Source organism: Typopeltis vanoorti, chromosome 20 (genome assembly GCF_054136105.1).
Source record: "Typopeltis vanoorti isolate ZY-2024b chromosome 20, IOZ_Tvanoo_1.0, whole genome shotgun sequence".
NCBI classification, from domain to species: Eukaryota; Metazoa; Arthropoda; class Arachnida; order Uropygi; family Thelyphonidae; genus Typopeltis; species Typopeltis vanoorti.
Genome location: NC_143568.1, coordinates 80,650,825 through 80,666,968, shown reverse-complemented (window position 1 = coordinate 80,666,968; position 16,144 = coordinate 80,650,825). Strand labels below are relative to the sequence as shown.

Below are 16,144 nucleotides of genomic sequence, written 5' to 3'. Positions count from 1 at the left end.
GTATAATGTGCATATATCAATGCACTCGATGTTCAAAATGTTCCCCTTTTACGTTCATGCGTGCCAGAGTCGGTGAGGCCACATATCAGTGGTGGTATGCACAACATCCAATGGAAATGCTGCCACTGCATGCACCAAATTCACCTTCAGGCTGGCAATGCTGCGATGTAGTTTCTTGTAGATAGTGGTTGGGCACATTAGCCTCCAACAACTTTGTGTGGTCCTTGCTTTGTGTGCAGGGGATTGAGTACTGTTGAAAAATCCACTGCATACTGTGAAACAAGGTATTGTTCAGGGCTGTACTACAGGTTTCAGCAAGGTGTCTTGATACACTTTGGCAAAAGTTTTGATCTGTTTCTCACAGAAACACAATTTGGATATCCTCCTCCCCGATGCGTTGCTCCACACCAAACCATCACTAATGCAGGGTGATGACCTGTCTTAATTCTTAGTGCTATGGCACCCACTGTGCAACCATCTGGGACATATATGCTATGGTTTTGGCAGGTAAATGACTCTTCTGTGGTCATAATGATGATACTGAGAGTATAATGATGATACTCTCACCCCCCAGGTCATCAGTTAGTACACCTGACACCATTCTCTACAAAACGATCATCTCTATTGGCATCTTCTGCATTCTCACAGGATTACAGCGGAGGCATGCCTTCACAAGCTACTGCATCCTAACGCAGCTTGGCTGATCTGTTCTTTGGTGGTCAGATACATCTTTTGTATCGTTATAACTTCTGTATCGATACACAAACATCCTACTGATCCCAAGTGCTATTATTATTTGAAAATAACAGATGGCTGCAGTCCAACCTTGTGGAGTGTTATTTCAGCTACACTATTCTCATAATCTCTCCACTGCATGTTAACTGGTACAGCTAGACAACTCTCTCTACTGATAAACATGTGAATGTTGGCTGCAGACAGTGCCACTAATTGAAACTGGGCTCATGCAATTCTGTAGGCAGAGTGGAAGTTGTAACAGTATTTATGGGAAGACTGTGTATATATACAGTATATGACTTACACATTGAATTAACTCAAATATCTTCCTGAGTCTAGCTTCCAGGAATGCTGAGACCACAATGAAGATCAAAACTAGTCTGGTTAGTGATGCTTTCCCATAGTGCATGGCAATATATACTTCTTGGAAAGTAGTCAATGGACACCATAGTCTGAGGAACAAACAGCCAAGGCAGTCACTGTAATAAAACGTACGACCTCCTTTCGATGCGATGACTGCAACAATCCTACTCGGCATACTTTCCACAAATATAGAATAGTGATCAGTGGGAATTTTGGATCATTCCTCCTGTATGCATGTAATGAGGTCCTGGACTGTTGTGGGGTGAACATCCGTTGACCTTGCCCATTTCTCCAGTTCATCCCACAGATGTTCAGTATGATTGAGATCAAGGTTGTTGAGAGACCAGTCAAGTGTGGTGACATTCATGTCCACAAACCACACAGTTACAGCAGCAGTTTATGACATGGTGCATTGTCTTGCTGAAAGATCAGTTCTGTGGAAACACTACAAAGTAGGAAGCTTTCTCCAGAATGTTCAGATATCTCTCGGAATTCACTGTTTGTGGCACCATAAACAGAGATCTGAGGCCAAACCAGGAAAAAAAAAAGATCATGCCATTGAACTATCACCTCTGAATTTCATAGTTGGGGTTAAGCCTATGTCTTTGCTGTTTTAAGGATACTTGTGACATAAGACTGAATGATAAATGTACATAAACACAAGAAAGATATTTAATTAACCAATTATTTCGGTCTGGAAATAGCAGACCATCCTCAGTGGCATTACAGGAACAGTTATAAAAAATACAAGCTAGAATATTAACAATAGATTGTTTAAAATAGAACACGCCAAGTGATGTTATATCACTAAGCATGGAACAGAATATTTTGAAGTAGAGACATGATTAAAAAAAAAAAAAAAAAAAATTAACGAGTAATCTTGATTAGACTTTCCCAGATTTTTGATATAGATATACAGTCATGTTACGATTCAGGTTGGGACAATGGAGCAAAGCCTCCACGCTTTCCTTGAACAAACGTTCAAACCTATAACGGGATCTATGTAAGAGGCGAGTCTTGGACCAGAGGATGTTGTGGTCAGTTTCAGGACTCGCCTCTTACATAGATCCCGTTATAGGTTTGAACGTTTGTTCAAGGAAAGCGTGGAGGCTTTGCTCCATCGTCCCAACCTGAATCATAATGACTGTATATCTACATCAAAAATCTGGGAAAGTCTAATCAAGATTACTCATTAAATTTTTTTTTTTTTTTTTTCAATCATGTCTCTACTTTAAAATATTCCGTTCCATACTTAGTGATATAACATCATGTGGCGTGTTCTATTTTAAATTATCTGTTGTTAATATTCTAGCTTGTATTTTTTATAATGTTCCTCTAATATCACTGAGGATGGTCTGCTATTTCCAGACCGAAATATTTGGTTAATTAAATATCTTTCTTGTGTTTACGTGCATTTATCATTAAGCCTATGTCTACACCCACACCAATCCATCTGCTTGGTAAGGGTGTAGCATTATTCATCACTCCAGAACACAAGCTTCCACTTCTCACTGTATATGCTCTTTGCACCCCTGAAGACAACACTGCATGTTGGTTTGGGTAAAGTGCAGGTTTGCATATTATAGTCCTACCACGGAAATCCGTATTTTTTGTGCAGATTTGTGTTCGTCATTTTCCATAACTCCCCACTTAATTTGTCGGCCGACGAATAGCAGTTTTGACACATTATCTTTTGTTGCACCCTACAGCTATTTTGTTTAATGCCAGTCACATTCGGTGAATGTATTGGGTCATCCATTGTGAGTACCACTTGCAGTTGACTCCCTGTTCTTCCATCTCAGTATGGTATCACTTATTTTTGACCTGAAATATGTCCCAGTTTGTCAATAATTTGCTGAGTAGACATATCTGCAACGTGGCATCCTATCACAATGCCTCTTTCAAACCCCATCATTTCCCTTCTCAACCATTTCACTTGGACACAGTTTTACTGACTTGAGATCATCATATTCACCCAGTTTATATCGGATACAAACCGTGATTTGTTACATCACACGATGCACTTTGGGGGTGTCCATTGACCTCTTTCCAAGCAGTGTGCCTATTTAAAAGGAAGTGTGTTTTGTGTTATAGAATACTAGGCATTTGATGTGAAGTCAACAATCTCTATGTACAAGTAGCCTGATAGTTTGAAGGTACTTTACATGTGACTTTGTTTATGGCTTGGTTAGGAGTGAAAGAATAATGATTTTCATATCTACATAATTTACCATGTACACTGAAAGTGTATTTTCAATATTTTTGAGGACTTGAAGCACTAATTTCCAAAGCTGGTTTGTCTGAGAATATGTTTTTGCTTTGTGACCAGCAGGCTGTGTGCATTCAGATCCCATACAGTAAGCATGTTTGTGAATGTCTTCGGGTAGCAGATGAATTTCATTATTTGGTGTGAGATTATTATTATTATTTAGGCCTCCATTGAGTCAAAAGACTCATCATGGGAGGTCCTCCTAAGAAACACAGTCTATTATACCACTCCTTAAATGCATTGACTGTTCTCACTCTCACCACTCCATCAGGCAATGCATTCCATGGTTCAACCACCCTCCATGAAAAGAAACAACTCTTCACCCTCTTTTTCACAGTTTCCTTTCGTAACTTCCAGGAATGGCCCCTTGTCATGACTCCTTCCTGCTGTTCAACCAAGCGAAAGAACTCCCCAGTGTCAACCCTGTAACCACCTCTCAACAGTTTAAAAGTCTCAATCATATCACCTCTCCTTCTATCCACCAAACTCTGCAGTCCACATTCCCTCAGCCGATCCTCATAACTAACATTCTACAGTCCCGACACCATCTTTGTTATCTGTCTTTGTAACCTTTCCACAGTTAATTTATCCCCTTCAAATCCTGGGGACCAGATCTGAGAACAATAGTCTAAGTGTGGTCTGATCAGAGCCTTATACAACGGAATGATAACCATTTTATCTCTGCAGGTCAGTGTCCTTCTCATTATTGCAGCAATCCTCTGTGTTATCTTCACTACCTTTGCAATATGTCCCCTAAATTTCAGGTTTCTATCAATCATCAAACCCAGATCTCTTGTCTCTCCTACTTCCTCCAGTTTAACTCCTCCCATGTACACTCAGTGTCCCATTGATGTGTCCCAAACCTCAAGATCTTACATTTTGCTGCATTAAACTGACACCTTCCCCCATTCATTTGCCCATCTATCTAGCTTATTCAAATCCTCTTGCAGGGCTACCACATCTACACTATTACTAATCACCCTTCCCAGTTTCGCATTATACGCAATCCACAGACAATGTCATTGATATAAAGATTAAACAATATAGGTCCCAGTACTGGTCCCTGTGGGACCTCACTTGTAACCCTCTGCTTCCTTTAAACTGCCCCACCATACACAACTCTCTGATACCTATCGGACAGCCAATCCTGAATCCAGTTTACCAACTGACATCCAGACCCATGTGCTGCAACTTGAATATCAGCTTATCATGCCTTTGCTGAGTGTAGAAAAATGGCAGTATATGCCTTTCCCTCATCTAATGCTCTTGTAACTTTATCATAAAAGGCTAGCATATTGCCAAAACAAGAGTGCCCCTTCACAAATCCATGTTGACTCTCCCTGATAACATTACCCTCATCTGCCCTATGCTGTATATGGTTCCTCACTACTTTCTCCAAGATCTGTGAGAGACTAATAAATAACTGCTGATGACACAAACTGGCCTATAATTAGACACTTCCAGTCTCCTACCGCCTTCATGCAATGGCACTATCTTACCTTCCTTCCATTCCATGGGCACCTTTCCTGCAGCCGGACTTTCATTGAAATGCCAGGTCAAGGGCACTGTCAGATCCTTAGCACATTCTCTCAAAACTTATGGTGAAATACCATCCAAACCCACAGCTTTACTAACATCCAGAGTATTCAATATGTGGAACACACTCTCCTCCTGCACCTCTAAACCTCGGACCTGCTCTATCCCTCTAGTATTCATATTGACTCCTCCAAAGTGTTCATTGAACAATTCCACTATGTCCTCTGCATCAGTCACTTTATTCCCATTTTTATCCCACAATGTCATTCTTCCAGTCATTTCTCCTCCTACTGGCCACATAGCTAAAAAATTCCCTAGGATTTTCCTTGGATCTAAGGGCCAATCTTTTCTCATATTCCAGTTTTGCCTTCCTTACCATACTAGTCACTCTTCTGGCCTGTGTCTTATATTCTTCATTCATCTTCTCTTCACCTGTCTCCTTATATCTCTACTAAAGCCTCTTTTTCGCATGTAGCTCCTGTTTAACATTGTTTGTCATCCACTTTACTCCAAATTGTGTCCTCTTCTTCACTCGTGGAATACAGCTTACCATTGCTGCTAACAAATATTCCTTCACAATTTCCCAAGCACTAATAATATCCTGGCCTTCCAGTTCCTCTCTCCACGAAACTTCCCCAAGTTGACTTCTAAGAATATTATAATCACCTGCTTTATAATTCCACATATGTTCCTGTCTCTTTGAAACTCCTGCATTTCTATTCATTTTCCAAGTCAACACCATATGGTCACTCTCTCCAACTGGTGGGAGAGATGTCATCCTAGTTATTATCAGCTCTTCAGATGCTATAACCAAATTCAAAACTCTTGAACCTCTTGTTCCCTCTGTTACATGTTGCCTAAGACATTTGTCCCTCAAGAATTCTAGAAATTCCATTCCCTTATTGCTACATGCATGTTCCTCTCCCCAGTTGATACCACAGTAGTTAAAATCTCCCATAACAATCATTCTTCTTGCACTTGCCACGCCCAATTGTCAACATCTCCTGGTCCTCACCCTCTGTGCTCCTTGGTCTGTAGCAACACCCCACTAAATATCCTGTCTTGCCCACTTCCACCTCACACCATATGCTTTCAAAATCATTAGTGTCATAGCCTTCCAAAGCCTCCACTCTTAGAGGACATAGGTCGTCACTTATCGTAAGCAGTATTCCACCACCACGCTTTCCCTTCCTATCCTGCCGAAAAATGCTGTACCCAGCAACTTCTATTCCTGTTATTATATCCTCTTCTGTCAACAACGTCTCTGTGATCCCAATAATCTTTGGTCAGGCTGATGCTATTAGCGCCACCAATTCCTCTCCCTTATTCCAAATACTCCTGGCATTGGTATAAAGCATAAAAATGCCATTTTTTCTATACCCAGCATTATCCCCTCTAGACTCCACTGGGCTCAGCGTTACCTGATGTCGTCCCCCTTCTCCCAAGTACCCATTCCCACAAGAGGCCACCCCTGCTACCATCCACACTGGGACACACTGACTCATTCAGAACAGCGATCTCTCCATATGCCTACGTCCTTCCTCATTCAAATGCAAGTGGTCTCTCGCATACAATTCCTCTCTGCTCTCAAACGCACTCCAAGCATCCACATATTCGAATCCTCTCTTCTGACACATTCTTGCTATTATGCCATTCAATATCACCGCTCTTCTGCGACATTATCATACTTAGGCAACACACACTTCTTACAGCCTCAAGCAAGAATCTCATATCTCTCACTGCCCTATTTACACTACCACTCAAGTCGTTTGTTCCCACCATCACAATCATCTCATCCACCCTTTCACCTCTCTTAATTGCCATAGCCACACTTTCTATCATTCCTCCTGGCAAACATTCCTCACACATCCTATCTTGAACACCACAGATCATTGAGTACCCATACATTACACCTCTTACCACCGTGTTTCTCAATTGCTCACATGCATCCCTCACCCTCTCTCTCTTGTAACAGTTTCTCTTTGTGCTCCCCCTACTTACCTGCCTTCCTGACATCACTCTATCTCTAGTCCCTGTGCTCCCTTGCATTCCTCTCATTCCCTCTCTCCTGCTGTTTCCACTCTTTCCTCTTCTATCATTCCTATATCTGACACTCATTCCCTCTCTTACACTTATCCTATTCTAACCTCTTCTATCATTCATACAACTCTCTCATTCCCTCTCTTATACTGTTCCTATTCTCTCTTCTACCATTCCCATAACTCTCTCTCAATCCCTCTCCTCTACTATTGTTTCTATTCTCTCCTCTTCTCTCATTTCCATAACCTTTCTCACTCCTCCCCTGATTCGCCTTGCATTCGTCTCTTCCATTCGCTTAATTTCATCTTTCACACTTCTCATCTCATTCCCCAGACATTCCACCTGTTCTTTCAGCTCATCTATCTCTCTTTGTAAGTCAGCCACTCGTTTGCCATTTATCCTCCCAATTGAGACTATCTCCTAAAACTTCAGAATCATTCAACCTTTCCATGCTCCCCACTCTTATTATTTTATTCATACTTCTCTCACCCTCTATCATACCCGTCATCTCTATACGTGGAGAATCTACCGTCTCTGACTCAACGAGGTCAGTTATGGTCATTTCTAAATCACCAAGTTCCTCCCATTGCCTGCATTTTGCGCATATACGTTTTCCCCCGTCTTTCTCCTGCCACATATACAATCGCCGGGACGATTGTATATGTGCATATATTCCGCAAGTCCCGCATGCTACAAAATCCTGTATATCGCACAAAGTGGAGTCCTTAAATGGGGGGGGGGGAGGACTTGGCAATCTGCCATTTGTAATTTTAACTTTCGCTGCCGCCATTATTTAAAATAGTGTCGCTAATTAGTGTCAAAAAATAAACGGTAAATAAGTATCAGGGAACGTGTGGACAGACTTATGTGTTCGTCGTACATGTTGTTTATTTTTTAACAGTATATATTAGAATACAGAAAAATAAGTAAATAATTAATTTATTAACTTATTGCTGATATTTCGCTGGTGTTATAACCAGCATCTTCAGAGCACAAAAACACAGTACGTCAATACTCGAGACTATAACAACATGGTGTAATCAACAGACTAGTTAAACAAAATTGTAGCAGCAACACAAAGACTAGAGTCCTAAACAGAGAAAAAACCAGTACTAGTTTTTTCTTAAGATGATTGTGTCCCAGATTTTAGGCGAATCTATACAGCCATATTTGTTGAGATTTGGAGTGTGTTTCAGGGCTTCTGTTGCCTCTAAGAACAATCTCTCCGGCTTGTAAGAGGCTCTTACAAGTCTTTGTGTTGCTGCTACAATTTTGTTTAACTAGTCCGTTGATTACACCATGTTGTTATAGTCTCGTGTATTGTGACAAACTGTGTTTTTGTGCTCTGAAGATGCTGGTTATAACACCAGTGAAATATTAAGTTAATAAATTAATTATTTACTTATTTTTCTGTGTTCTAATATATATCGTTAAAAAATAAACAAGTATCAGGGAGTATAACTATAAGAAAAAGTACAAACAATTTCAAACAGAACATTTAAGTACATTAGATATAAATAAATGAAATGAAATAACTAAATAATGAAAACTTATCCTTCGTTTTGTCTTCCACCGTTATGCATTCGATTCCGACCCCGCCTTATCGGTAACCAAAATACACAATATCGTGACAACCTAACATCATCATTATCATCACCTAATTAATTGGAGGTGAGTAACTTCAAATTACCATGTTTAAAATGTATAGTTTGTAGATCACATAATCTCTGGCACATCCTAGTGATGCTGTGCTCCAAGTTTATTTTCAACCTGTGTGGGACACGCATGAGAAAACAGTCCATGAAAAATGGCTTCATAAAATATTCTTTCTCATTTTGTTTGAGAATGATGAATATTTGGTTGTGTATGAAGAAAAGCTTTCATGGTATGTGTAACATGCTTTGAAAGCTTCTCTAAATATAAAATTTTTTGTTTGTGTGTGAGAAAGAGAGAGATTTGCACAAGTGTGAAGAGATGGACATGTGGGGCGATGCCCCACATTCTGAAAACAGAAAATTCTCTAAAGTGAGAGCAGAGCAGTTTTCCCTGTAAATTGCTAATCAAGATTTTCTGTATATTCTTTAGAACATTTATCAGCAAGGTTATTTCACTATCTAATGTGAGAAGCTTCCTGATTATTTTCAGCATTGCGCACTGTTTCAATCAAACTCTGCTGATGCATCATAAAATAAGGGAGAAGAAAGAAAATTAAACTTGGGCCCTATCTTCTGATGAATATACATGCTACAAACCAATCATCATTTTAAACCTCCTCTTAAGTAAGTTGGCAATGGAAATCATAAATGGTAATCATATCCCATCTTTCAAAATGCCCCAAATTCATTTTATAGTGAGAGGTTTTTTCCCCCCTCCATTTATTGCAGTGAGAGGAAAATTTTGTGCAATTTGCTTTCTGAATGTAAGTTTGAAATGAGAATGAAATTTCCTCTTCAGATAAGTACATATCTTTTGCAGTTTTGCTTGCTTTTAATATGGTCTTAGTTACAAAGTGTTTATTTTTAGAAGGGGAACAAAATGAGTGCTAATATTAGAAAATGCCTCCTACCAGCCTTGGGTGAATATGTTCATAGGTATATTCTTTAATCTTTATTGTGAAAACTAATACTTTTGTACCCTTAAATCAGTGTCATCATATGTGCAAATACATTTTATATGATTGTTGCATGAACTACTTTTGGTTTGAATAAATGAAATTTTTTTTAAAGTTTAATAATTGTGGATATTTGTAAGATATGTAAAATAAAAACATATTTGACAAAACTTGTCAAAAGGTGTATTATATTTCTTCAATAATGGACTTCAAATTTTGATGAATGGAAACAATAATGAGATATAGGTGAAAGGCAAAACTGCAGTTGTGGCTAACCTTCCTCCCATTTTTAAATTCTTTAAAGTTTGTTTTCATTTATTTTTAATGTACACTATTAATATTTCTATATAACAAAAGATTTTCATGTGAGTTATATCAAATTCTTTTTATTTACTGTAATTCTAAAACATTAATGTGAATAATTTTATACTGTTAATTCCTAATCTCACATGCTGCTCAGTGTTCGTGACAATTGCTCAGAGCTGAGAAAAAGGTATGGAAACTGGATAGCAATTTAAATAATACTTCTTAAATGCTTGGTAGAGCTAAATTTTAATTTTGTTTTCTTTTTATTAGTTTATTATTAAAAATAAAAATATATGAAATTGATCTAATGAAAATTGTACTGAATATTATCTCAGAAAATTTTATTTTATTAGGCCTTCCTCATGGACCAGGAATAGCCAGTGGTTATTAGAAACCGAAAACAATCAATTAAATCTAGTTTTACTTGGCTCAGGTGGCTTAGCTGATGAATTGGCAAACATAATTAAGGTAGGTATATTATGTGTGTGTGTGTTTGTGTAAAACATATACAATAAATATAAACATTTGAATTGTTGTGTAGCAGGTCACATTCTGTGCCTTTTTTTTTTTTTTTTTCTAAATAATTTTGTAACAAGGCATTTCCATATATTGTATTCCATATTGATGAACAACATGATTTTATTCACAGTTCGAAAATTCTTCCTTTAAGACCAGCTTACTGTCATTTAGCACCTTGGTGACTATTTGGATGTTGGCTGTTTCACTGATGATAGATGTGCCATGCATTATTATTCTGTATTAAACAGTTAGCCACATCCTCTAATAATTATTCATTAGGTAAACATTAAAGGACAATCATCAGATTATGAAATATTTTATAATCTTAATTTTATATGAAATGCTTAGTGTGAAAGATATTAATCATTCATGATGTAATCTTGTTAAAGATAAAATAGCACTCTGATCGCTGACTTGGCATATTTAATAGCAGGTTGCTTTGAGATTGACAAAAGTGTGAATCCCAGTAAGATATGGATATTATAAAACTATTAAAATTTACCAGTCCCCCCCATTCATTACCCTTGATTGTCACTAAGAGCAAACTGGATAATTTGCTGTTGTAAGAATCAAAAGTTGCCAATTGTGATATTAGTTTTAGGAGAGCTCGTGCTTGGCTCACCAGTCAAGAATATCTTTTACTTGACAAATTGAAATCAATTTTTTTAAAATATTTATTTTGTTTGTGCATATGAGGGAGAACTTTTTTGATGCAGATATTAATTTTAATTTTTTTATTTAAATTAAAGTATTCTCTACACTTTTGTTAGTTAATGTACTTATGACCTTGATTCACTCACTGTCAGCTTGGGAATGATCTCAGCTTTGCTCTTTTTACTTAGTAATAGATGGGGTTGCTTACTATTAAGGCTCTTTACTCACTTAACAGATGTTGATTGGAAAGAAACAATTCTTTGTGATCATCTTACTTCTTGGTCTTAATATTTGTCAGAACTCAGAATTATAAACTATTAATTAAAACCATTCATCCTCTGGCAATGAATGAATTGAAGATATTCACAGTGATAATGTTTTAGGTAGTGAATGCATTATTTTATTTCTGTTAATTTTTGTTTTAGGTATTTAATTATTTTTTACATATTTTGTTAAATGAGTGAAGAGGCTTTAATAATTAAGTAACAAACCAAATAGTATACGATCCTCTTCAATACAGACAGCACAGCTGAGGTCATTACTTAATCGGACCTTGAGTAAATCAAAGTATGGAAGCTTTGCATGTCTTTAGATTCTTGAGAATTTCACTACTAGGTGTGAAATTATGACCATGCTTAAAATGGTGGTTTGAAAAAGTTCTTTAATCTTCAGTCTCAATAGTGACTAGGGTTTCTAGATTATTTATAAGCTTTTATGAGTGGATTGAAATGAAAAGTAGCACAGTCACTGGCCTTATGATAAAAAAAAAAAAAACTATTTGTATTTAAATTATAGTTGCCTCTTAAATTGGCTCCTCTGTGTGAGGCACACCGTTTCTAGTGGAGGGGACTCGTGATGATATTGGCTCTTTTCGTTCTTAATTTTTTCTTTGCCTTTCTTCATGTATTCTTCACTCTACCTGGTAGTCTTCTGGAAAGCAAGTTTGTTTAATAACAAAATAGATCATTTTAATACTGTCATAAAAGTGGCAAAGAGATTAAGCTGGCAGTTTTTCCCTTTTTAAATCTTTTTAAGCAGCAGCAGAGATCAAGTATGATGAATGTTTTTTTTTAATAATACAGGAATTGATTAAATGTTTATTTTTTATTTATTTTTTTAATTTTTTTTATGCACTTTCAAAAGACAGTGGTACTTTAGTCTTTATTCACCATGAGTTGAGAATGGTGATTTGCGAAATACTTTTGTTCTCTTGTTGGACTATAAACTGGAGAATTTTGACTGGATTTGGAGTTAGTGGTTTTGCAAACACTTCTAGAAGTATTATTTTATTTATTTTTTTATTTTTTAACCTCAGGTAAGGGTTGTGGAATACATCTTTTGATAAGCTGAAACTGAAGTATAAGTTGCTCAGGTTTGAGAACTGAAAATTGTTTTTACAAAATTCATAAACTAGTCTTGTATCTTTTCTCAGCTCATAGTATTGTCTTCTCTTTCTTCATTTACTTATTTTTTCTCTTTTGTTCTGAGTCTCAATTAGATTGTTGTTCATCACAAATTTGATCAACTCCTAATCAGATTGTATTGTAGGAGCAGTATCATTCTTTCAGTTATTGACTTGCTTGTTAATAATGCCATTATCTGAAAGAAATATACAAAACATTCAGTGAGAGCAGTACTTTGACAAGCTGAGCAGTAGACATTTCTATAAGTTCATCCTATGGCTTTTGTTAGACATTAGATTTAAAAAAAAAAAGTTTTTTTTTGGCATTTTAGCATTGCAGCTACTTCCAGGATTATAAGAAGTTTTCTTTCTGGACTCTAAAATTGTTTATTCATATGAGTGAAAATTAACTATTGTCACAATATTTTTAAATGGGGGATGATGCATGATGTTATTTAGTCAAGTAGTATCAATTATTTTTACAGTCATCTCCTCACTATATAGTAAAGTTATTAGCACCACAGGAATAGTTTGTTATAGTGGATAGAGATTTCTTTTCATCTAGTATTATGACTATGGAACTTTGGTTAGGAAGGACTTCTCAGTATTCTATAATGAGTGTGCTATAGTAAGAATTAACTGCTTTATTTATTTTGCAAGCATGATCTTACATTCATGATTTTAACTTTTAAGTCAGAAAAAAAGTAAAAATCTTTGATGTTCCTGATGTTCATCTAGTTTTATAACTTTTGTGTTTATTACTGTTAGATGTATCATGCATAAATTTGTGCCATTCCAATATTTTATTTTATCACATCTCAGCGCACCTTGTTTGCTGAGATGTGATAAAAAATCATTTTATTGGCAAAATGATTTCAATTTCCAATAAATTTTGCATTATCTGGATGGAATTTTATCAAAATCAGCACTTATGATATACACAGGAGGATGTCCACATTCAGTTTTGCTTTCACTCATATTATCATGATTGGCAAAATGGTTTGAACTGATATTAATAATTTGACACTGCAGGATGTAATTTTATGAAATTTTGGATTTAGTTGTGCACATGAAGATGTCTATTTGATTCAGTTTGGATTCATTCAGGTCATCTTTATTGAAAATTTTGTGATAGTACTTTTTGCAGTACTTTTAGCAGTACTTTTGTAAAAATTGCATTTTTACAAAAGTACTGCTACTTGATCTTTAAGTAATTTAATTTTGTCACAGACTTGTTAGTTCTCATGAAATAAACAGAAATATTAGCAAATAAAATTCATATCTGAGGCAGTTACTTTCTTGCCCTCCAACGTCCAACATGCACACCATGAGAGATTTCCATCAAGAGCATGCCTATTCAAGGATATAGAAGTAAACAGGCAGTAAGTTTTACTTACTGGCTGCCAGATAGGTGTATAGGATTGAACCAGATGGTAATTCATTCTGGAGGTTTTTTGATCATCTGGCAGATGCTGCTATCTATATTACTATATCATGCCTGGAGGGAAGCTGTAATGGTATGTGAGGGGTGCTGTTGAGATTTTGCAAAGGCATTTGACATAATACCACATGGAATGCTGTTTCCCAAATTAGAACAAATGGGAATGGATATGTTATTTGTTATGTGGATAAGAGGGTGGTGTAATGCCTGCTGGACAGATATCGAAAAGTGGTATATGGAAGTGCAGAATTGAGGCGAAAACAAATGACTAGTGGTGCTGCAAGGTTCATTGCTGAGACTTGCTGTTTAATTTGTACATAACTGATATAGGAAATAACCTGAAAGGAAAATATTTAGTTGTTTGCTGATGATGCAAAATTAGGTAGAGTAACATCAAGGCAAAGTGGAGAGCTTGCAGGATGATATATTTAGTTGTTTGCTGATGATGCAAAATTAGGTAGAGTAACATCAAGGCAAAGTGGAGAGCTTGCAGAATGATTTAATAGGCTGTCAGTATGAACGAAAGATAATGGATATCAGTTTAATCTGGAGAAATGTAAAGTTATCCATTTTAGGATGAATAGTTTATAAGCTGTGTACCACATTGAGGAAGCTGCACTTAAGGATATATATGAAGCTAGGTATTCTAGGGCAGTAGTAGATATAGGGTCTAAGTATAGAAGACATTTCTAAGGTTGCCAAGGAAGCTTGATTACTTGGCTACTGTAGAACACATGAACAAGTAGAGATAAGTAAGTTGTTATTCCTTTTTTATAAATCCTTGATGCATCCACATCTGAATTAGTGTTGCTCAGGTTTGGTCTCCTGGGGTTCTCGGAGATGAGGAAGTAGTGGAGAGGATTCAGAGATGAGTGACCAGAATGGTTAGTGGTCTGTGGAATTGTTCCTATGAGGAGAGTTGCAGAAGTTGGTTGAAAGGTGAAAAAGAGGATACGATAGAAACATTTAAGTTACTTAAACGGATTTATAGGATTGATGCAGGGTTAAACGTTTCAGCACTGATTAGAGTGGCAAGAGTGAAGTTGAGTAAGAATGTGGTTAGTATGGTTATAAGAACAAATTTTTCATTTGGAGAGTGGTGAATGAATGGAAAGAGTCATCTGTTAATGGGTTCAAGGCGGATGTTGTGTGAATAGTCTGCGTACTGATGTGTCTTTGGACTCAGTGGAGATGCCCATACATTAAACTTAATTATAATAAAAATTGTGTTGCTTTCCTGGAGTTTAACTCCCCAGCTGACCAGGACGTCTATAGATGTCCAGCTAAATCTGGATATGATTCTGTAACACCTGTTGAATAACATGGGTTAGAAGTGCAATTTCATCTCACTATTTCATCCACCTCAGCATGTAGGGAAGTTAATTTGAAATACTGCAGATGAATTATTGGCACTTTTGTCAACTTTTACTACCACCACTTCTCTTCAACTTCTAGCAGCTATTCAGTTCCTCCCGTTTGATTTGGTTGCTGGGATGTACTGTATTTGTAGTGCAGCAAATTTTGATTTATGAAACTTAGGTTACAAAAGATTTGTTAAGAATGTCACCATTGTGTAAACCAGAGAGTGGAAGTTATGCTGGAAAATGTTCATTTCCTAAATCTCATAATTATTAATTAGTTGACATATTCCCTTTTCGGAGTCCTTAGATTATAGAATGATTGTAATGCCAATGTAACAAAGCCATAGAGAATAATTTACTATTATTATTAAGAGAGACCTCCACATAGTCGGGAACTCATCGAGGGAGGCCGTACTATTTGCACCAGTTGTCATACATGTTCTTGAATTCTTTCACACTATTACACACACTACATATGAGTGAAAAATTTATCCCTAATCCTCTTCTTGACAGCATTCATTCTCAACTTCCATGGATGCCCTTGCATCCTTTACCTGCCCTCCATAAAATGAAAAATTCCATTTACTGAAATTCTGTATAACCCTTTAAAAGTTTGTAAGTCTCAATCATATCAGCCTTCTTTCTCCTATTTATAAATTCTCACTCTATCTTCATAGCTATATTCCACAATCCTGATATCATTTTTGACATTCTCCTTTGCACTTTCTCCACTGTCAAACTCGCCACTAAAGCCAGAGACCAGACTTCCACACAATAGTCCAAGTGAGGTCTTCAATGTCTTGTAAAGTGGCAAAACAAGTTCATTATGTATATTATTTCTGGGAAAACTCCCATGTGAATCCTCTTAATAAACTATTATAATTACGGCTATTTTGCCTGCTTCAGT

At 36.7% G+C, this 16,144-nt stretch overlaps 1 protein-coding gene across 11 annotated transcripts in view; it reads left to right on the top strand.

Moving 5' to 3' along the window:
- RhoGAPp190 (Rho GTPase-activating protein 190) overlaps nucleotides 1–16,144 on the top strand; it is a 723,033-nt gene that overhangs the window by 250,173 nt on the left and 456,716 nt on the right. For all 11 annotated transcript variants that reach the window (XM_090410500.1, XM_090410505.1, XM_090410503.1 and 8 more), the window contains one exon: nucleotides 10,214–10,328. In XM_090410500.1, coding sequence (XP_090266626.1) covers nucleotides 10,214–10,328 — 115 coding nt within the window. The remainder of the gene's footprint in view (nucleotides 1–10,213; nucleotides 10,329–16,144) is intronic.